This window comes from Hemitrygon akajei, chromosome 4 (assembly GCF_048418815.1).
Source record: "Hemitrygon akajei chromosome 4, sHemAka1.3, whole genome shotgun sequence".
Classification (NCBI taxonomy): domain Eukaryota; kingdom Metazoa; phylum Chordata; class Chondrichthyes; order Myliobatiformes; family Dasyatidae; genus Hemitrygon; species Hemitrygon akajei.
This window is the reverse complement of record NC_133127.1, coordinates 74,540,773-74,563,864: the sequence shown is the minus strand read 5'-3', so window position 1 is coordinate 74,563,864 and position 23,092 is coordinate 74,540,773. Positions and strand designations below refer to the sequence as shown.

Sequence of the window (23,092 nt, the reverse complement as noted above, 5' to 3'; positions counted from 1 at the left end):
AATACCATATTTACAAGCCTCTGGATGCAGAATTCTGAATAGTTTAGTCTTAAATAGCCAAATTCTTATCCTGAAATATAACCATCGAACCATAGAACATTACAACACAGAAAACAGGCCTTTTGGCCCTTCTTGGCTGTGCCGAACCATTTTTTTGCCTAGTCCCACTGACCTGCACCTGGACCATATCCCTCCATACACCTCTCATCCATGTACCTGTCCAAGGTTTTCTTAAATGTTAAAAGTGAGCCTGCATTTACCACTTCACCTGGCAGCTCATTCCACACTCCCACCACTCTCTGTGTGTACTAGCCTCCCCCCAATGTTCCCTTTAAACTTTTCCCCCTTCACCCTTAACCCATGTCCTCTGGTTTTTTTCTCCCCTAGCCTCAGTGGAAAAACCCTGCTTGCATTCACTCTATCTATACCCATCATAATTTTATATACCTCCATCAAATCTCCCCTCATTCTTCTACGCTCCAGGGAATAAAGTCCTAACGTATTCAACCTTTCTCTGTAACTCAGTTTCTCAAGTCCTGGCAACATCCTTGTAAACCTTCTCTGCACTCTTTCAAAATTATTAATATCCTTCCTGTAATTCGGTGACCAAAACTGCACACAATACTCCAAATTCAGCCTCACAAATATCTTATACAACCTCACCATAACATTCCAACTCTTATACTCTATACTTTGATTTATAAAGACCAATGTACCAAAAGCTCTCTTTATGACCCTATCTACCTGTGACACCACTCTTAGGGAATTATGTATCTGTATCCCAGGATCCCTCTATTCTACTGCACTCCTCAGTGTCCTACCATTTACCTTGTATGTTCTACCTTGGTTTGTCCTTCCAAAGTGCAATACTTCACACTTGTCTGCATTAAACTCCATCTGCCATTTTTCAGCCCATTTTTCCAGCTGGTCCAAATCCCTCTGCAAGCTTTGAAAACCTTCCTCACTGTCCACTACACCTCCAATCTTTGTATCATCAGCAAATTTGCTGATCCAATTTGCCACATTATCATCCAGATCATTGATATTGATGACAAATAACAATGGACCCAGCACTGATCCCTGTGGCACACTACTAGTCACAGGCCTCCACTACCACTCTCAGGTTTCTCCCATTGAGCCAATGTCTTATCCAATTTACTACCTCTCCATGTATAGCGAGTGACTGAATCTTCCTAACTAACCTCCCATGCGGAACCTTTTCAAAGGCCTTACTGAAGTCCATGTAGACAACATTCACTGCCTTCCCTTCATCCAGTTTCCTGGTAACCTCCTCAAAAAACTCTAATAGATTGGTTAAACATGACCTACCACGCACAAAGCCATGTTGACTCTCCCTAATAAGTGCCCGTCTATCCAAATACTTGTAGAAATTTTAGACCATTAGTCTGAGATTCTCCAGTCTGAAAAAATACTTCTTGGCATCTGCCCTGTTAATCCTTCCCAGAACCTTATGTGTCAATGAGATCCCTTTTCCTTTTTCTAAACTCCATTTAGCATAGGGCTTTTCTGGTATCCCTGGTATGTCAAGGAATAGAACTATAGCTTCATGTAAATTCAGTAATGTTCATGGCAGAAAATGAAACTGAAATATATCTTTCTCTAATTTTCTGTCTCATCAGGTTTTCCTAGTCTTGAATATAAAATAAAATCAGGACTTGGCCTTTGGTGACTTTAAGATGATTAAGCTATATCATCACACAATAAATAATGAAGAAATCAAAATAATTTTCTGTCATATTATTAGACATCTTTCTCATTCTCCCTCCTTTTCTTGTCTTTGCACAGTATTGACCATGAAGGAATTAAAATATGGAAGAAAACATCAAAAGAGGCAAGGACAGTGGACGCAGACACACTGATGTCTTTGTTTTTGCCATGCGCTTGAAGGAATGGAGGTTGCCATTTTGAGAAGTTGCTTTGTAACTTCCATTTTGTGAACTGTCTGCTAAGCTGATTCTTGCTCTGGGATAATTTAATCAGAGCAATTGAACTTAGTTACAAGGAGTTTCTGCTATTGAGCTGCTAAACCTGAGGTCATGCTCAGATCATCTGCTTATTGTGTACAATAGCAGCTTTGCAGAAATAATCTTGTTTTCTCGGCCCAGTGTCTCGGTGTCCTGAATTGACTGCTTTAAAATGGAGTCGAATAGAACAAAAAAAGTCACCTAAGGCACAAAGTTGTGTAATCCTTGATTACATCCAATAGGAATTCAACACAGGTCATGTGGTGAACTAGATATACCTGTCTGACTGCTCCTGTGGCTCCTCCCAAGACCCTGCTGACTACCCCTGTGGCTCCTCCCACAGACCCCTGTATAAAGGCGACTGTGGCCTGCTGCTCTCCCTCATTTTCCCCAGGATGTAGTGTTGTTCTTCAGTCAATAAAAGCCGATATCTCACTACCTAAGTCTCGGCGTGAGTTATTGATGGTGCATCAGGTCAGACAGAAGACCTCAAGCCAATGAGATTGAAATGTAACATTTGAACTGATAAGGAAAGTCTACAAGAATGAAGGGCTTCAAATGCAAAGTGGCAAGAACACTGGAGACTGACTATTGCAAAGGAGAACCACCATGCCAGGGGCTGTGAGAAAACAGATCAATCATCTAGCCAACAGGAGATACTCTATTTCAGTGTTATAAATTGGAGAAGTGGTCTGAGTGAGTATTGGTACAGACGACAGAGTCGAATTTATGTTTTAAGTTGTTGGCAAGGATTCAACATAGTTATGTTAGTGTTTTTGTGGAGTCAATAAAGTGAAAACTTTGATTAATTAAAGTTGTATAGTGAGTTGCCTAACCTACATCAGCTGATGAATAGTCATTAGGTCAGACAATCCGACAATCTACTTCCAGGCTTATGTCAGTGTAGATGCAAGGAAATGCACAGCAGAACTGATTTCTCCCCTTCCCACCGCAGGGAATCTTTGAGATAAAGATAAATCCATTGAAGAGATACTGGTACATTATTCCAACACTAAATAATCCTTCATTAAACAACATGTTTTGTAATTCCTTTCAGGATTGTGTAGAATTTGTGCTTGTTTCTATTTTGGTTTCTGCAGGTTTCCACTCTTTGAGGTCATTTCTAAATTAATTATGTTTGTTACAGGAAGTTTCTGCTCTGTTACTTTACTGTAATTGTCATTATGAAATTGATTTGTGGTAGCACTCTCATATCTGAATCAGGCAATTTTGAGTTCAAGTCCATTTATGGCATTATCACCGCAAACTCAAGGCACAGCAAGCAACATTGACAGATATGCTACTAGGACATAATACCAGAAACCCTTTTGGATGGATGTAAAAGATTATATAAAGGACTGTGGTGTTCTCCCGTTACCCAGACTGACATTTAAACATCTAATCAGTAACTAGAAAGCAGATGACATGATCATTATTTTATTGCTGTTCATGTATTTTCTGTGCTTTTAAAGTGCTTCATTAGCCATAAAGGAAACGTTGCTACATAAAACAAAGTACTTATAATGTTTTAAATACATACCCTGGACTTGGAATTCATCATTCCAATTTCTATGTCTTTCTTCAGTCTTTTCCTTCTGCATTTGAACAGGCCAAGGAGACAGTTTTTGATTCTTACTATCAAATTGATGCATGACTTTGGAGTAGGCACAAGACTGAATGGAGGGGGCAGTGTTTTCCCATGGTCAAAGTAGAACATCCACAGCTTTGAACGGGCAAACTTCCATTCCACATCTGCATCATCCTAAGGGTGAGATGAATAAATTGCATGAACTATTTTATGTTAACAAGAATGCCAAGACCAGACTCAGCAAAATTTAATTGCTTTTAAGTCCATTTGGCCTTTGGAAGTAAATAATTATGATTCAAAAGTAAAATTGTTACTGTTGTTTTGAATGATGACCCCCTATCCCAAGGATTTATCTCCAACCTTACCTGATAAAAATAGCTACTCACCACTGTTCCCCATACAAATGCTATCCCATACCCATCTATCTAATCATTGTTCCTCCTTCCATATGTTTAGTTTCCCATTCAATCAGCACCTATGCCTCCAGAACTGCTCCCCTAACTAGCGATGCCCTGCAGTTCAGCACCACTCTTCTCTCATCACTACACTTCCATGTCCTCCACTAGTGGTGCAGTACCAAACATCACTGAGTTGTCCCTGGATTACACCCGGTTCCTCCCCACTCCAGCAATTGCTTTTCTATTTGTATTTATAGTTCCTGATCGCCATCACCCTTCTCACCATAAAAACTACCATCCCACCCTCCTCCTTGATCATCATCCTTCCCTGTTTTGCATTTGGTCCGTTTGAATATCCACCATTGCTCTCTCAAAGACCACCTTTTCATCTGGCTTCCCTTCCTCTATTGCAGGGGTTCCCCACCTTTTTTGAGCCATAGGATCCTACCATTAACTGAGGCGTTTGTGGACTCCAGGTTAGCGACCCCCTCCGCTATTGTCATCACCCTCAATCGCTGACCCTTTTCGCTCCATCCAACCCGATCACTTTGATTGACCATCAGCACTCTGTTTCTCACGAAGTTACCACAGCCTATCGCCATTGCTTCCCTGATGAAATTTTGCCACACTGATTTTCACCACCTAGCTTCTCAGAGATAATTTGATCCCTTCAATCGACCACCTATGCATCACAACCTGCTCTCACCTATCGCAGCTGCCACCACATGACCACACTGTGCTCTTGATCATTGTTGCTCCAGCCTTTAGATTGGCATCACACCATTCACTCATTGTTCCAACTCTCTTTGAACCATCATGGCGCTCTCTACCACCACCACTCCACCTCCTCTGATCATCTCAGAATGGCCAGTTCTGCCTTATTGACACTGGCCCTTTGATTTCCCCATGGAACCGTTATTTTGGCTGGTTTGCATCAGATTGTGATTGCTAGAAAGCACGTGATTTTGAGCCTGTTTCATTAATATTTTAGTAATATTTGAGTAGTATGGTCAATATATTGCTTGGTAAAGCATTCTCTATTGTTTATATAATTCACTCTGGGTTATATATAAAAGAACATAAATGACATACAGATGGAGATAGAAGAAGAGTCCAAAGTGTTTCTCAGCATAAGCACACACAAAGGGCTTTATCACTATAATAGGCTTATTTTTGGAGTAGCACCTGCACCTGTACTTTGGCAGAAAGCTATGGACCAGGTGCCACAAGACTGTCCAGGTACTCAATGTTAGCTGGATGGCATCATTGTTACTGGTAGGGATGACAAGGAACATCTCCAAACTCTCAGGACAGTGTGAATGAGATCAGAAGGTTATGGACTCAGAGCACAATGCAACAACTGTGAATTCTTTAAGCCAAGAATCACTTACTGTGGCCACTCCGTTGATGCACAATGATTATACAAGTGCGCTGAGAAAATTCAAGCAGTGGTGGATGTTGTAAGGCCAAAGGATGTGTCACAGTTGTGTCCTTTTTAAGATTTGTCAATTACTATATCAGGTTCCGTGCCAAACCTGGCTACTGTGCTCCAACCCTTGAAATCATGATTACAGATCGGGAAGAAAAGACAATGGACAAAGCAGTGTGAGGTAGCTTACAGAAATGTAAGGGAAATGGTGACATTCGACACTGTATTCACACATTATAATCCACAACATCCAGTGAAACTTGCCTGTGACGCCTTGCCTTATGGAATACGTTCGATGTAGTTGTATCACATGTTATGAGTGATGGAAGTGAATGGTATGGTCCATCATTTTTGTATCCCGTTCCCTTACTGCTGAAGAGAAAAATGATGCCCAGGTTGACAGAGAGGCCTCGAGTCTGGTTTGGGGTGTGAGATGTTTCAACCCGTACCTGTATAGGAGAAGGTTTACCCTCCTCACTGATCCTCAGGCACAAGTGTCTATTTTCAACCCAGCGAAGGATGTTCCACTAACGACAGCAGCAAAGATGGGCTCTGTTTCTTGGAGGACACAATTACAAGATTGAATTCAAGACGACAACTAATCATGGAAATGTTGACGGATTGTCCAGTTTACTCTTGGAAAAGGAAATACCTGAAAAATTTACAAAAGAGGATACTTTCTCTCTAATGCAAATTGGAAGTCTCCCTGTTATGGCAGAGATGACCAAAAGGGAAACCAGAAATGACTCCATTCTTTCTCAGGTCTACATGACCACCCAAAGTAGCTGGAATGTGCAGCAGAAAAATCCAGTTCTATCATTTTTACCAGTGACAAAATGAACTTGCCCTTGACAGGAGTTGCTTTATATGGGGATTGAGAGTTGCTGTACCATCCAAGCTGAGAACTAAACCTTGACTCAAAGCCTGTCTGGTGTCCTGGGATAGATCAACAAACTCAGTAGCTTGCCACACACTGGTCGGGATGCCAACACCTCCAGAAGATGCCAGGAGTGTTTCAGAGAAGAATGAAGAAAGGTGTCCAAAGCAGTCAGAACCACTTCCTGCAGTCCCAGAGCCAATTCCTACAACCACCATGGAGGAGGTGCCAGAACCTGAGATTGTTTCACTGCCTCAAGTCTCTCCTGACAAGCAGAGTGATCTCCCTGGTCTGGAAAGACATTATCCCACAAGAGTAAGGAATCCTCCGCGCCAATTAAATCTCTAGGCCTGTATGGGACTAGAGATCAATACGTTACATATTTCAGTTGTGAAGCATTCTATATTGAGTTGGAGTTTATACCAAAGCAGGGAGGTGTGCTGTGAATTTAATATTTCAGTAATATTTGAGTAATATAGTAAATGTACAGTATGGTTTGATTATGCATTCTTTGTTGTTCACATAATTCATTTTGAGTTATATGTAAGACTATGTGAAAGGCATACGTCATTATGTCACCACTTCAAAAGTGCGTGCCTCACTAAAGTGAAAACCGAGTAGACACACATTTCCCTGGTCCTGTGTTTTTCTTTGGATTAGTTTTTGAAGTTACAAAACATAACACTCAACATTAACAAAGCTGGAGCTGTTGATCAAGATTGCTGTAACTGAAATGCATTTGGATAAGATCAGAAGAGTTAGTTCAGTTCTGAAAGTCCAACAAGAGAAACAATTTAATGTAATTTGGCACAAAAGTGCAATTTCACCAAGATAGTCCATGAACAATGATAGAAATGCAATAGAGGGTGTTTTTCCGAAGCTGAAAACTAATACACATTGTTGAATGAAGTTAGATTGCAATGCCCATTGAGGAGGAGTACATGACGAGACAGGACAAGGTGCAGGAGCTTTGGATATTCGGTCCATTTTGCTTTAGATATGCTATCACAAATACTGGCTTCAGGAATGAGGTTCAGAAAACCATGGGTACTAACAGGGGAATGTAGAGGGTGCCGCTAAAGATCAAACCATCCTGAGTACCTGGAAAAATCAAGGACACGGAGGCCCTATTATACTAAATGGAGGGCATACAAAATATTGTCGGGCTAAATCTTCCTGAGATTTGGTAAATAGTCAGACTGAAAGTGACAGAGGCCTCAACTCAGCAACCAGAAAGGGTGCATAGGAATTGTGCAGGTCCGGGAGGAACTGTGTACTGTACCAGCAGTTTATGGTCGAAATGACAATAAACTTGACTTGATGGAGATCAGGATAAGCACTGGATTGGAGTTCAGGAAGGATACAGAGATTTAGGAGGTGGTCAAAAAATTCTCCAGAGCATCTGAAAGGATATTCATCATTCACCTGGTGCAAAAGATGAACCAAAAGATCAAATTAACAAGGAGGAAGGAAGATCCACCCTTGGATCAGCCACTGGGCTACACCAAGCTTGGGGACCATCCCCTAGTGAACACTGAATGCTGGAAGTTCTGAGCAGGTCAAGCAGTAACAAACAAGGGGAGAAGCAGAATCAATGCTTCAGATTTGGGGTCTTTCAACATTTAGACCTGCAACTAGAGGGGAAGCCAGAGTTAGGAAAAGTAAAGAAATCTTAAGAACATTGGTGTGAACTGAATTGTCATCAGAGAAAATGCAAGAGGCCATGAAACTGGATACAGAGCTGATGTGAGGTTGTCAGATTCCCTTAACCCTCTGACCATCCATCCTTTCACTCACTTACACCCACTTTGCCCAAAATGGGGTGATTGAAATAAAGACCAATATTTTTACATTAATTAAGCTTCTGAAGTAGATGTCACATCTTACCTCAATTTCCTGATATGAGCTATTGATCATGGCAATTAGCATGTTGAGCAAAACCACCACCATAGTGACATTGTATATTCCATATAAGACATATCCAATATTCTCAATGAATTTATGGTCATATTTGAGGACAACAGAAGAAACTTCAGACAAACCGAAGATGGACCAGAATAGTGTCTTGAAACTTTCTTCAACTCTGAGAAATATAGCAGATTTAAATTAATCAGTTCTATTGAAACAAAATATTTTAATGATAATTAAAATTAAGCTTGCAAAGTTCAGAAAAAAATTGTTAACCTGCATACTAGGCATGAGAAATTTACAATTTTTTCTCTACAATCTAAGACTTGAATCTTACCTCTCTGATCACTCAAAGGAGCATCTCAGTTACTTCTATAACACCCATTTTATTCCATGCATCAATGATGTACAATTTCCATTTTAGTCCTAATATCCCTGCATTTATGTAGCACAATTTTAGTTAATTTTTAAAGTCCTTATTCTCTTCCTATCAGTTATTCTTAATGCATGATTTGTTTTGCTTTGTCCACCCTGCTCCTAATGCATGTGAATCAGGTGTTTACTTGTCTTCCCTTCAGGTTCCCCAGGAACGTTAACATCATCCACCCTAAGGACAGACTAAAGATCGTTTCTCAGGCCTCCATCAACGTCCTTATGTGACGATTAAGCACAAGAGTGCTTAACTTGCTCATTGTTTCTCAAAATGATTTCTGTCCATTGCCACCACATAATAATTATAATCCCAATTATGAGACAATTCAACATAAGGAATCAAGTTATTAAAATATCCATTTGCATTGGATAATGGATTCCAATGGTATCACTATGCTTTTCTTTAATGCAAAACTCATCTACACAAATACTGTATATAAACACGAGTCCGTCTGTATAAAAATAATTTTAAAAGAACTTATAGCTTTTGCTTCAAGAAGTTTGAATGTATGGGGGTGGAGGGGGGGGGGGATGGTATACACCACCTGCAAAGAGTTTTGATCAGATTCTATGTATACTGCTAGTGGCAAGATGGATAACCTGACCTCAAAAGGAATACAATGAGGATGCATCATATTGACAACATGGTTAAGAGTTAAATTATAAAGATACAGGAAATTGATTTGTGTTACCTGGAGCTTAGTTATAATCTAAGCAAGATATCTACAAAAAAATCAATTAAATTGGTTCGTTACAAAGATGTTATTTCCACTGTTGGGGGAATTGACAATAAAGTCGTTCAGCATGACCAGTGCCACAGCTGCTCCATCGACCCAGGTTCGATCCTGAGCTCCAGTGCAGTCTGTGTGCAGCTTGTCCACTCTCCCTGTAACTGCGTGAGTTTCCTCTGGTGCTCTGGTTTCCTCACACAGGACACAGTCACGTGGGAGGTAAGTAAACTGGGCACTGTACACTGCCCCTAGTATGCGGGTGAGTGGTAGAACCTGGGGGAGGGGAGGGGGTTGCGCAGATGATGGAAATAGATTACAGGGAAAATTCAAAGCAGAACGGAAGTGCTCTGTGAGATGGCATAGATTTGACGGGCCAAGTGGCCTTCTACATTATAATGAAGTATGGAAAAGATCAGCAAGTTTTTTGGTAGTTAAGGTTGTAACGGGTATGAACACAGACACTAAATGAAGCTGAAATGCAGATAAAGCTGAAACTAACTAAACTGTGGAACAGATTTGATTTTCCAACTCTTGACTGAATGCCCCTCTAAAACTGCAGCAAAACTTAATGTTGCAATCACTGGTCTTTCTGAAATGTCTGAGGCATGAGGCCTTCTCAATTTGTGGATAGAGAGCTATTAGGAAAAATGATGTGAATGAGCATGAATTCCTACAGGAAGTGTGGAATTCAGTTAGATGTCAAGGAGCAAATGTTGAGGCAGTGGGAGGGGGGGTTGCTGGCAGAAGGTCACTGGAATGTGTTGTTAGGCCATTCACCAGGGCAATTCCGAACTATGACCAACATCACAGTATTCAAAAATAGGTAGAACATTCAGAGTGGAGTCTTCCAGTCACTCGTGCAACTTCTTAATCAGAGAGCTCTCGAGACTCTTTTCCATCCTAAGAATCTTTAACTTATTTCCTCCTCTTTCAGCAGTCTATACTACTACAGGAGAATTGGGATGAAAGGGGTGTTTATGGGCAGTTGCAGGGAGGTGAGATTTATAAGAAGAGGAGTCACCATTTGGAATTTATCAAGCTAGGATTGGCCTGGCAATGCTTTACATTGCTTTCAACTCTGGTTTTTCATATTTGTGTTAGACATGCTTTTGTAGGAGGCATAGCTTAAACCCTACACCTATTTTATGTTCACATACCCTTGAAAAGCCGACATTGGTTGACACACATGGCGTATTTAATTCACACTCTTATCCGTTCTTTTTCAGAGTCAAGGAAATTATATTTTTGAAAGAATCCTGTTGCTAAAACCTTCCCTTTAAGTAATTGGAATGTCTATTATTTCCCAGTGTTGAAAAAAATACTGAAAAATCAGTCCAGAATGTCTACATTCTGCACCACTCAGTATACCGACTTTGTACTTGGCTAACTTTGACTTATTTCCCTAATCCTATTGGTACGTGGAACACTGATGCATGGAGCAAAGTACTTTGAAATCAGAAGATAATTCATATGAGCATGTATTTTGTAGCAATTAGCAATGGCATTAATGGAATGCAGAAAGCACGAGTTGAGTTTGCCTTGTAAAAACACAGTTCCCAGGGAAGAGAAGATAAACAAAGCAGATCTCATTAAGCAACAATATGAAATAAGTTGAAAAATAAACTTGTACTTACGTTGTGAAAGCTGGATTCACTTTTGCACCAAGGTAGTAGGAATAAAGGATAAACATCCCAATCATGAAAGCAAGGAACACCATTATAAAAATGACCATGAATTTGAATATATCTTTCACAGTCCTTCCAAGGGAAATTTGTAACGGACCAAAGCTTTCATTTGCGGGCAGGATATAAGCGATTCGTGAAAAACTAAGGACAACTGCTATTGCATAGAGGCCTTCAGAAATGATCTGAGGATCGGAGGGAACCCATCTATCTCTGGCTAAAAAGACAAGATAAAAAGTTATAAGACGCATTATTAGTTGTTATGGTCCAATTTGAAGTTACAGCAGACTACATATCATTCACAAAGGCAGAAGCACTTATGAATTATATCCTAAAATATTTATAGTACGTTCCCTTTTAACAACCTTTGTAGTAAGCATACCCATTTCTGAACAGCCTTCTTGTAATTTCATGAAGAAAAGCAAACAGAAAAAGCTTGAAGAATTCTTTAAGTCAGGTAGCATTAATGGAGATAAATGCAAGGTTAACAGCTTGAGAACCTTTCTTCATAACTGGCAAAAGTTTTGTGTGAAATATTAAGCCTACATTTCTCTATCCAAAGTTCAAAGTAAATTTATTATCAAAGTACATATATGCAATGATATACAACCCTGAGATTAATTTTCTTATGGGTATACTCAATAAATTCATAATAGGATAATAACCATAATTGCATCAAAGAAAGACCGCACCAGTTTGAGCATTCAACCAATGTGTAAAAGACTATGCAATACAAAAAGAAATAGTAATAATGAGCAATAAATATTGAGAACATGAGATGAAGAGTCCTTAAAAGTGTGTCCATTGGTTGTGAAGATGTTCCAATGATAGGGCAAGTGAAGTTGAGTGAGATTATCCCCTTTGGTTCAAGAGGTTGAGGGGAAATAACTGTACCCTAACCTGGTGGTGTGAGTCCTGAGCCTCCTGTACCTTCTTCATGATGGCAGTAGCAAGAAAAGAGCATGTCCTGGATGGCCAGGGTCCCTGATGATTGAAGCTGCTTTCCTGCGACAACCCTTCGTGTAGATGTGCTCAATAGTGGAGAAGGCCATATCCATTCTGTTCAAAAGCAATGGTGTTTCTATACCAGGCTGTGATGCAGCCAGTCAATATACTCTCCACTATACATCTATAGAAGTTTGTCAAAGTTTTAGATATCATTTCAAATCTTTGCAGACTCCTAAAGAAGTAGAGGCATTGCAGTGCTTTCTTCCTAGTTGCACTTATTGTGCTGGGCCCAGGACAGGTCCTTTGAAGTAATAACGCCAAGGAATTTAAAGTTGCTGACCCTCTCCACTTCAGAGCCTTCGATGAGAACTGGATCATGGACCTCTGGTTTTATCCTCCTGAAGTCAATAAATAGCTCCATGGTCTTGCTGAAATTGAGTTGCTATGACACCACTCAGCCAGATTTTCAATCTCCCTCCTAAATGCTGATTCATCACCACCTTTGATTTGTTCTATAACAGTAGTGTTGTCAGTAAACTTGAATATGTTTACAGTCATAAATGTAACATGAGTAGAGCGGGGGGAGGGGTAAGCATCTGTCAGGAAATGCATTTTCTCATTTTCTAGGAAAAAATGAAAATTCTGCCAAACACCTTTATTCCCCCACTGATGACAACCGTAGACTGATGTAGTTAGGATTAAGCCGTACAAAAAAGCTGGATGAACTCAGCAGGTCGGGCAGCATCCATTGAAAGAAGCAGTCAAGAGGATTAAGCCGATTTCCAGTGGCAGAAATAACAGTTCTGTCAATCTCACTGGCCTGAAAACAGGCATTTTTATTTTGCTCACCAAAGTTAAATGTTACTAATCTTGTTTCTTGTAACTGCGCAGGTAAAAGGGCCAATACTGTGGATGATTCCTTTGCTTTTGTTGAGATCTATAACCTGCAGCAAACTCCGTCATGTCCCTGGACTGCTTTACTCATTGAAATTCAAAATCACAGTGACTTTCAGCTTCTTAGCCTCAGGATCATTTCAGCTTGCCGCTACTGCATTATGGAGGTCACTCCCGTCGTGGGATTGATCATACTCCTGTGGAGGCCTTGCGAACAGCCACAAGACAACAGTGATCTGCACAAAGAACACGTCTCCTGCATGCAGTGTTCTTCATATCATGTCCAGACTGCTCTGATTCCTTGCAATTATCCATTCATTCAGTCACAACACTCCTGTAGTGAGGGGAGTGTCCATTATGTTATGTTATGTCTTTTAAGACTTGGCTGTAAAGATCACACATGTTAGGCTAAATGGATAAAACTGTGAAAACTTGCAACATACCAACAGGGAACATCGCACTGAAACCAACATCAGCATCAGAATGGGATTGCACAGGAAGTTTTTTTACATCTTTCTTCATAGTTATTCCAAACATAATGACTAAATAATTGTTTCTTGGATATTCTGCTACTGACATTTGCTTCCCTTGGTTTGGTTCATTTCCCCAAAACATATCCAACAATGCACCCTTCCTGTTTGGCTCAGAAGCACACTAATTAAGAAAATGCTGCTTAGAGTGCATTTCAAACATTGCCCCTCGTGTTATTGCTATTCCTGTCAATGGCTGAATAGTTGTAGTCCCCAGTATCACTACTCTGTAGATCATACACATCTCTGTAATTTCTCTGCAAAGTTGCTGCCTGATATACATCCTAGTTGGCAGGCTAGATAATAATCCCAGTGGCATACTTGTACCTCTATTATTCCATGACATTCTCTCTCCAGCACTGTGATATATCCCCTACAGGTTATGGATGCCTTACTTTTGTCCAGCTTGAATGAGCATTGGGGAAACTAGCAGGATGGATTTGTTGGCTGCTGCCAGGCTTCAGTCATTTACTGCAGTGTGAGGAATATCATTACATCTTGCAGAGGAATCCTAAAAGTTGAATTAAATGTCCTGGTTTAACTACAGTATATGTTGCTCTTTTATTACTTATGTTTTAATTAAAATACTACATACTGATGGTCAGATTCATTTCTGACTTGTGAACTGTTTTCTTGCACATCTTATGTGATTCAATGCTTAGAATCCTTCCTGCCACTCAACAACCTTGTTTAACAGGGTTTATACGTTTACATAAAAACTAGACAGTATAGTAAATCTATTTCAGAATTTCTTGTAGTCCCTCATAGTCTGTGCACAACCCCCTGTCAAATTTATTTAAATCTCCCTCTACACCATTGGTGAACCTCTCTATAAAGGGATATCGGTCCCATTTCTGTTGCAATGCAGTTTCTTCAGCCTGCACAGTGTCCAAACTGCATCAGAACTGGTCCCTGTACCCCAGAATATGTTCTCCCTTCTGTACCCGCTCTTCAGCCATGCATATATCTGTTTCATATTTCCATTTCTATACTCATTGGCATGTGGAACGAGAGATAATTTGGATATAGCCACCTTTGAGGCCCTGCTTATTAATCCCTTTCCTTTACGTTAAAATCTATCTACAGGTCTACAAATTCTACGTCGCTGGCATTGATACAGAGCATGACTTTTGGCTGGCCACCCTCCCATCCAGAACTTTACCTAGCCTTAATTGATCTTGTTAACCCTGGCACCAGGGAACCCTCAAATCTTAAACATGAGAAATGGTTCAAATCTGTTCTTTAGCCTCAGATATATCTATCTGCTCCCTTAATGGGAGAATCTTCTGTAATGGTCCACCTTCCACTCTTATCGGCCAATTAACATTATCGCACACGACCCCTCTGCTCTCTCCTGTACAGTTTTGCAGCCCATGGTAGTGTGCTCTTGGCTATGGCTGCACTCTGCTGTGGAAATCTCTCCTCCACTGGTATTCAGAGTGATTATAGGTTTGAGACCAAGACGCCTTGAGTTACCTGATTTTCTTGAATTACCTGTCTATTCATTTTTGTTTGTTTAGAAGTCATTTATTCCCTCTCTGCCTGTACTCTCTTTACACTGTGAAATAGCCTCCACTTCAAATATGCTATTCACCAAACCTTCAGCCTCATGGATGGATAAGAGTGATTATAAACAACTCCCCTTTAAGAATTACCGGCTGTCTCTAATCAGCAACAGCTGGCCTGAAATGACGCTATCCAATCAGGAGGATGAACCCTGCGATGAAGTACTGAGGCAATACATAGTGTGGTTAGCACTAACTTGTCAGTGCTATTAATGGCGCAGAATGAATTATCTGTGCATCTTAAACTGTGTCAATGTTAAACCGTGATAATAACTTATTGTGAATTCCGTGTTCCTTTCCCAATGTTATCTAGTTTAGCCCTTTGCATTTTTTTCTGAGAATTCTGGAAAGGTGAGTCTAAACATGTTGATCATGTTTCTGGTGTTTTTTTTTAATGATGTGACTGCTATACACACAAAGGATGGGACTTTGGCAAATATAAATACAGGTAAACAGTGAAAGGTAGCATTAATCCGTGAATAGGTTGCATCAATTCTGTTAATGTATAAAATCCTGCGGTCTAATCTTTTAAAAAGAGTTTATCTTGTTTATCATGCATATTAAGTCTGTTACTTCTGTTCTTTTGCCCTGGTATTTGAATTTCTTTATCTTAAGTTCACCAAAATATGTATGAAATGTCTTTACCTCTGTTTCAGCTTTTCCTCTCAATTGAGCTTTATTAATAAAACCCCAACACACTGCTTTCATGATAAATTAACCCCATCTTGACATGCTCCAAATGTGCATCGAAAAATCAAATCTCTTATAAGACCTCAAGATACAAGGAGCAGAATTAGGCCATTTGGCCCATCGAGTCTGCTCCACCATTTCATCATGGCTGATCCATTTCCCTTTCAGCCCCATACACCTACCTTCCCCACCCCTCACCCTGTAACCCTTCATAACCTGACTAATCAAGAATCTATCAACCTCTGTCTTAAATATACCCAAATGACTTGGTTTCTACAGTCATCTGTGACAATGAATTCCACAGGTTCACCACTTTCCAGCTAAAGAAATTCCTCCTCATCTCCATTCTAAAAGAACACCCCTCTATTCTGAGGCTGTGTCCTCTAATCCTAGACTCCCCCACCATAGGAAACGTCCTCTCCACATCCATTCTTTCGAGACCTTACAACATTTGATAGGTTTCAATGAGATCCCCTCTCATTCTTCTGAATTCCAGTGAGTTCTGGCCCAGAGCCATTTAACACTCCTCACGTGATAAGCTTTCCAATCCTGGAATCATTGTCATGAACCTCCGTTGAAGCCTCTCCAGTTTCAGCACATCCTTTCTAAGATAAGGGGCCCAAAACTGCTCACAATACTCCAAGTGAGGCCTCACCAGTGTTTATAAAATTTCAACATTACATCCTTGCTTTTATATTCTAGTCCTCTCGAAATGAATGCTAACATTACATTTGCCTTCCTCACCACAGACTCAACCTGCAAATTAACCTTTAGGGAATCCTGCACAAGGTTTCCCAAGTCCCCTTGCACCTCAGATTTTTATATTTTCTCCATATTTAGAAAATAGTCAACCCTTTCATTCATTCTACCAAAGTGCATGACCATACATTTCCCAACACTATTCCATCTGCCATTTCTTTGCCCATTCTCCTAATTTGTCTGTCCTTCTGTAGCCTCTCTACTTCCTCAATACCTCCTGTCCCTTGACCTATCTACATATCATCTGCAAACTTTGCAACAAAGCCATCAACTCCATTCATTCAAATCATTGAAATACAACATAAAAAGATTTGGTCCCAACACAAACTCTTGTGGAACACCACTGGTCACTGGCAGCCAGTCAGAAAAGGCTCCCTTTAGTCCCACTCTTTGCCTCCTGCCAATCAGCCACTGCTTTATCCATGCCAGAATCTTTCCTGTAATACCATGTGCTTGTAGCTTGTAAACCAGCCTCATGTGTGGCACCTTGTCAAAGGCCTTCCAAGTACAAACATCAACCGATTCTCCTTTGTCTATCCTTCTTGTTACTTCTTCAAAAAGTTCCAATAAATTTGTCAGGCAAGATTTTTCCTTATTTATTCAGGCTATTTTATCATCTGCCTCTAAGTACCCTGAGACTTCATCCTTAATAATCGACTCCAACATCTTCCCATCCACTGAGGTCAGACTAACTGGCCTATAGTTTCCCTTCTTCTGCCTCTCTCCCTTCTTGAAGAGTGGAATGACATTTGCAATTTTCCAGTCTTCAGGAAACATTCCAGAATCTAGTGATTCTTGAAAGATCCTTAGGAATGCATCCACGATCTCTTCAGCCACCTTTTTGAGAACCCTGGGGTGTACACTGTCTGATATTATAGATAGGGATGGGGTAAGGGGGGGGCAGGGGTATCAACGGAGGTCTGTGAGTTGGATGTTCATGCTGGCAGGTAGGAGGCTACCTAGGCGGGATATTAGGTATTGCTCCATCGACCTGCGTGTGGCCTCATCTTGACGGTAGAGGAGGCCATGGACAGACATATCGGAGTGGGAGTGGTCTGTGGAATTGAAGTGTGTGGCCACAGGGAGATCCCGCCACTGCTGGAGGACTGAGCGCCGGTGTTCGGCGAAAAGGTCTCCCAGTCTGCGGCGGGTCTCCCCAATGTATAAATGGCCACATCGGGAGCACCAGATACAGTATATCACCCCAGTTGACTCGCAGGTGAAGTGGTGCTTCACCTGAAAGGACTGTCTGGGGCCTAGGATGGTGGTGAGGGAAGAAGTGTGGGGGCAGGTGTAGCACTTCTTCCGTTTGCAGGGATGAGTGCCCGGAGGGAGGTCCATGGGGAGGGATGGGGGGGATGAATGGACAAGGGAGTCGCGTAGGGAGCGATCCCTGCGGAAAGCCGAGAGTGGGGGGAGGGGAAGATGTGGCTGGTGGTGGGATCCCATAGGAGGTGGCGGAAGTTACGGAGGATTATACGTTGGATCTGTGGGCTGGTAGGGTGATAGGTGAGGACCAGGGGGACTCTATCCCTGGTGGGCTGGCAGAGGGATGGGGTGAGGGCAGAGGTGTGTGAAATACGGGAGATGCGATGGAGGGCAGAGTTGATAGTGGACAAAGGGAAGCCCCTTTCTTTAAAAAAGGAAGACATCTCCTTTGTCTTAGAATGAAAGGCCTCATCCTGAGAGCAGATGCGGTGGAGGCGGAGGAATTGAGAGAAAGGGATAGCATTTTTGCAGGAGACAGGGTGGGAGGAGCTACCTAGACTATTCAGTTTGTCCGCTGTTTCATTGTCTCCCATTACTATCTCTCCAGCATTGTTTTCCAGCAGTCTGATATCCATTCTCACCTCTCGTTTACACTTTATGTATCTGAAGAAACTTTTGGTATCCTCTTTAATATTATTGACTAGCATACTTTTGTATTCCAGCTTTACCTTCTTACTTTTTTTAGTTGCCTTCTGTTGGTTTTTAAGCTTCCCAGTCCTCTAATTTCCCACTAATGTTTGCTCTATTATATACCCTCTCTTTGGCTTTTATGCTGGCTTTGACTTGCCTTGTTAGCCACAGTTGTGTTATCTTTCCTTTAGAATACTTCTTCCTCTTTTGGATGTATATATCCTGTTCATTCCGAATTGCCTCCAGAAATTCCAGCCATTGCTGCTCTGCCATCATCCCTGCCAGTGTTCTTTTCCAATCAATTCTGGCCAACTCCTCTCTCACGCCTCTGTAATTCCCTTTACTCCACTGTAACACTGATACACCTGACTTTAGCTTCTCCTTCTCAAACTTCAGGGTGAATTCAATCATATTATGATCACTTGCCCCAAATAGTTCTTTTACCTTAAACTTTCTAATCAGCTCTGGTTCATTACACAACCCCCAATCCAGGATGTCTGATCCTCTAGTGCGCTCAATCACGAGCTGCTCTAAAAAGCCATCTTGTAGGCATCTGGTACTTATTTTGCATACTGCATGCATTCAAGTATAAAACCTTCAGTCCTGTTCAATCCTTTTCAATTCTGTCTCCTTTTATCTAAAAGTAATGTTAAAGCGATACAAGACCTTGTCTATATAATTCATTGCAGCATCCCATGTCTTGCAACTTGCCATTCTTTTATTCCCCCACACTCTATAGCTCAGTGATTCCCAATGGGGGTGGTTACATGTCCTAAGGGGGCATTAGGGGAAATAGAAGTCATCAGGAGGTGTTCAGGATTCTCGGGGGGGGGGGGGGGGGGGGTGGTAAGCAGCACCCTAAATCAAGGCACAAGACCTGACCAACCATTAGTAGAGCAGGCACTTCCAAAACAATGATGAGGGACTGGAACACAGGAAGAACCGTAGCTCTACCGGGGGTGAGCACTCGTCATCATAACTCAGCAACTCCATCCGACCTCACCAACCAAGCAGACATTATTGGGGATGCATAAATTAGCAACCAGAGTGCCCAACTGTTCCCTTGGAATGAGTTCATGCAATTTAATAGTTGGTAAGTCAAGTACACACTCTCAACTTTCTCTGCAGATCTACAGAAAACAGGTCCCACAATGATACAGTGCTGTCCGGAACCAAATGGTGAATTAGAGTCAATCAGTGAAACTGCCAACCCCAAGGATTCCTCCTGAGGTGTTCAAAGTGACCTCAGCTTAATATGTGTTGTTAAGAACCATCTTTGGGCATTATGAGACCGTACGTGGTTGGTCAATCATTCTTAATTGGAATACTCTAAATTAGCTTGCCGAACACCAGCTCTATCCTGACTACCATTCAAATTCCAGTCTGAAACCTTGTCAATGTAATTTTTGTTGTTGTGATCGTCTTAATCTTTACCTTGCTGTTTGTTTGCATCTCACTACCATCGTTCCATCCGTGTTGTGTTAATATTTTATTTTAATTTAGCCCCGTTAATGATGGCTAAACATGTATGGCATGATCTCTATGAATCTGAAGGAGGAGAAATCTTGAATTCTAATCCTGCTGAGAAACAGAAACTACAGAAAGTGTGTCAATACAATGTTATATTCCTGGAGTGTGGCTTTATTCCACTCCCGTCAGATCAGCAATGTCCCATGTGCCTTATTTGTAATACTGTACTGTCTAATGAAGCTATGAAACCATGCAAGATTGCAGGAACGCTTCCGTAATAGACACCCTGAAAAGGCTACTCATGGTATTACTCAGTTCTAGAAGATGAAAGAAGCATTTGAAAAGCATTGCACACTTGAGTCATTTGCCAAGAAATCCAAAAATGACTTTGATAGTGGTCTCATTGCTTCTTAATACGTTTCCAAAATATTAGCAAAAGTGTGGAAAATCTCATACAATTGGTGAAAGATTAATTAAGCCTGGTTTATCAGAAGTGCTCACCACTGTTCTCAAAATGGATCCCAGTATTTTAAAATCAATTCCTCTGAGTAGTAACTCTGTCGCTCGTTGTATTGACGAAACGAGTGAAGACATTGAGTATCAACTATGCACAGAGCCACAAAAAACAGAATTTGGGATACAAATGGATGAGTCAACAGTGCGAGACAACAATGCATTGATAATGGCATATGTATGGTTTACCGAATACGGAAAAGTTTATCGAAATTCAGAATGAAGAAGAAGCGAAAATGCTTTTCAAAAATGTCAGCATTGGGGTATGTGGCTGCACTGTCACATGGAGTTTCTTGGTCTTTGGTGAAGAGCCAAACTGCTCTTTATTGTGTTTCCATCCTCCTACCTTGTTGAAAGAGGCTTCAGGGCAGTGAACCACATACTCACAAAGGACAGAAACTAGTTGGATATTGTTACGCATGCAGACTTAAGGCTTTTGCTGTCACAACTTGAACCAAGTATTTCAACTCTCGCTAAAAACCATCAAGCTCAAAGATCACATTGGTATCGAAGCCGCTGTACAGTGGACAGGTACTGTGTAAGGACAAATAAAAATTTAAAGCAATTTTGAAAAGCATTAAGAATTAAGAAGCATGGTAGCATATGGTAGACATGTTTTTGCACTATGGGGCCACTGGAAAGCATATTGTGCCTGACAGGGGCATTGGCAAGTATGAAGGTGCTTTAGGAGGGTGTTGGCAAATATGAAAACATTGAGAAACACTGGTATAGCCTTACGCACAATATTATATTTTCAAAGCAATTGAGCCAAATACTGATTATCTAATCTAACAACTGTGTAACAATTTCCACAACCTGCCCTCACAATGAGAGTTATGGAACAACAGCTTACATTTATAGAGTACCGTACTTATATTGTAAAGCATCCTTCACCATCGGTGGTATCTACAGAAAGTACTGCCTCAAGAAGGCAGTATCTCTCATCAAAGATCCCCACCCTCTGGGCCATCTTCTTGCAGCTGGCATTGGACAGGAGGTACAGAAACCTGAAGTCCTGCACAAACATGTTCAAGAACAGTTACTTCCCTTCAGCCATTTGTTTCTCAAACCAATCGACACAACGCTAATCACCAAGAGTTTAGCAACGCTCAGACCACTGAAATGGGCTAGGTTTTGTTTTGTTCGAAATGCACTCTTGTTTTGTAAAACTTGTGTTTAATTTATGTTTTTCTTTTGAATGTTGATTATATGGTGAGCCTGTGATGCTGCTGCAGTTTTTCATCGCACTTGTGCACGCATAAAATGTGTGTATGGCAGTAAACTCTGCTGCGACTTGGACTCTGAATATTACCAGACAAAATATGAGCTTGAGTTACATAGGTAGATGGATTTGTAGGGATGCCTCAAAGGAGGAGAAAGTTGGAGGTTAGGGTAGAAATTTCTGAACTTTGGGGTAAATGAAAACTTAAAAAAGAACTATAGATGTTGTAAATCTGAAATAAAAACAGAAAATGCTGGAAACGTTCAGCATCTGTGAAAAAAGGAAGGTTCTGATGTCAAGTCTATGACCTGAACTGTTAGTTGTTTTTTTCTCTTTCCATGCATGTAGTTTGATCTGCTGAATGCTTTTAGAATCTTCTGTTTTTACCCTTGAGCTCAAGGCCGGGGCCACTGAAGGCATGTCCGCTGCTGGTGGAAAATATACAAGAGGTGAGAACTGAGAAAAATGGAGATCATCTGGAGAGATGTATGGGGCGAAAGGGGCTGCATTGGAAAGGTTATGAAAATTCAAGGGCTTCAAATTAAGAATGAGAATATTAGAATCAATATCTTGATTTACTAGTTCAAGGGTGGGGGTGAATGGGATTTAATGCAAATTAGTGTACAGGCAGCAGAATTTTGGTGCACTTAAACATTAACAATCATTTTTAAAGGTTAGCTTTATTTGTCATATATATATTGAAATTTCAAAATATACAGGGAAATGAGTCAACAGCCAGCAGAGTCTGAGTATTTGCTGGGAGGCAGACCGCAGGTGTCACCATGCTTCCAGCACCAACATAGCATGCCCACAACTCACTAACCCAAGCCTGTACATCTTTGCAATGAGAGAGGGAACTGGAGCAGTCAGAGAAAACCCACACGGTCAAGTGGAGAACGGAAAGCTCCTTACAGGCAGTGGTGGAAATTGAGCCCTGATTGTTGATCACTGGTGCTGTAAGGCACTGTACTAACCACTACATTACTGTGCCACCCCGTACCGTGCAGTTTATGCTGGGTTTTAGATCAGAGGCAAGACTAGAGAACTTTGGAATTGTCTGTGCCAAGTATTTTCAGGGCCCACACCTTCCTACGTTTTCCAGTCTACCTTGCACTTGCCCCAGACTCCCATCAATGTCAACAGGGCTTTCATACAATTCTGTTCAATTTTTGCAATATTTTACATGCGCTTGTCTCATAATATCAACTTTACTGAAATCTGCTCTTCTCAACAAGCCTATTCATAACACTTTGGTTTCATTCCAATGTTTACTTCAGTTTCTTTTTCATGGGAATTGGACTACTTAGCATGTGAAAATGAGAAACCCAATGATTTAATTTCTGTGCACTCTCTTTCTAGACCTTGATTACTCTGCTCTTCCATAATGGCGGAAGCTGGAAGCTTTCAAACAGCCACAAATTATAAAGGAACATCCTATAGTCATTAGCGACAGATGAATTCAAGATTTGCTCATTCACAATTCTGTATATACAGCACCTGAGGTTGACCTTATATTCCATTCAACCCAATTCAATCCAGCAGCTAAACTTCACCAGGAAGGAAGGTCACATT

The 23,092-nt window shown here is 41.0% G+C and overlaps 1 protein-coding gene across 3 annotated transcripts in view; it reads right to left on the bottom strand.

Moving 5' to 3' along the window:
• LOC140726443 (short transient receptor potential channel 3-like) overlaps positions 1-23,092 on the bottom strand; it is a 140,055-nt gene that overhangs the window by 29,121 nt on the left and 87,842 nt on the right. For all 3 annotated transcript variants that reach the window (XM_073042850.1, XM_073042851.1, XM_073042852.1), the window contains 3 exons: positions 10,983-11,247; positions 8,165-8,360; positions 3,526-3,747 (listed from right to left, as the gene is read on the bottom strand). In XM_073042850.1, coding sequence (XP_072898951.1) covers positions 3,526-3,747; positions 8,165-8,360; positions 10,983-11,247 — 683 coding nt within the window. The remainder of the gene's footprint in view (positions 1-3,525; positions 3,748-8,164; positions 8,361-10,982; positions 11,248-23,092) is intronic.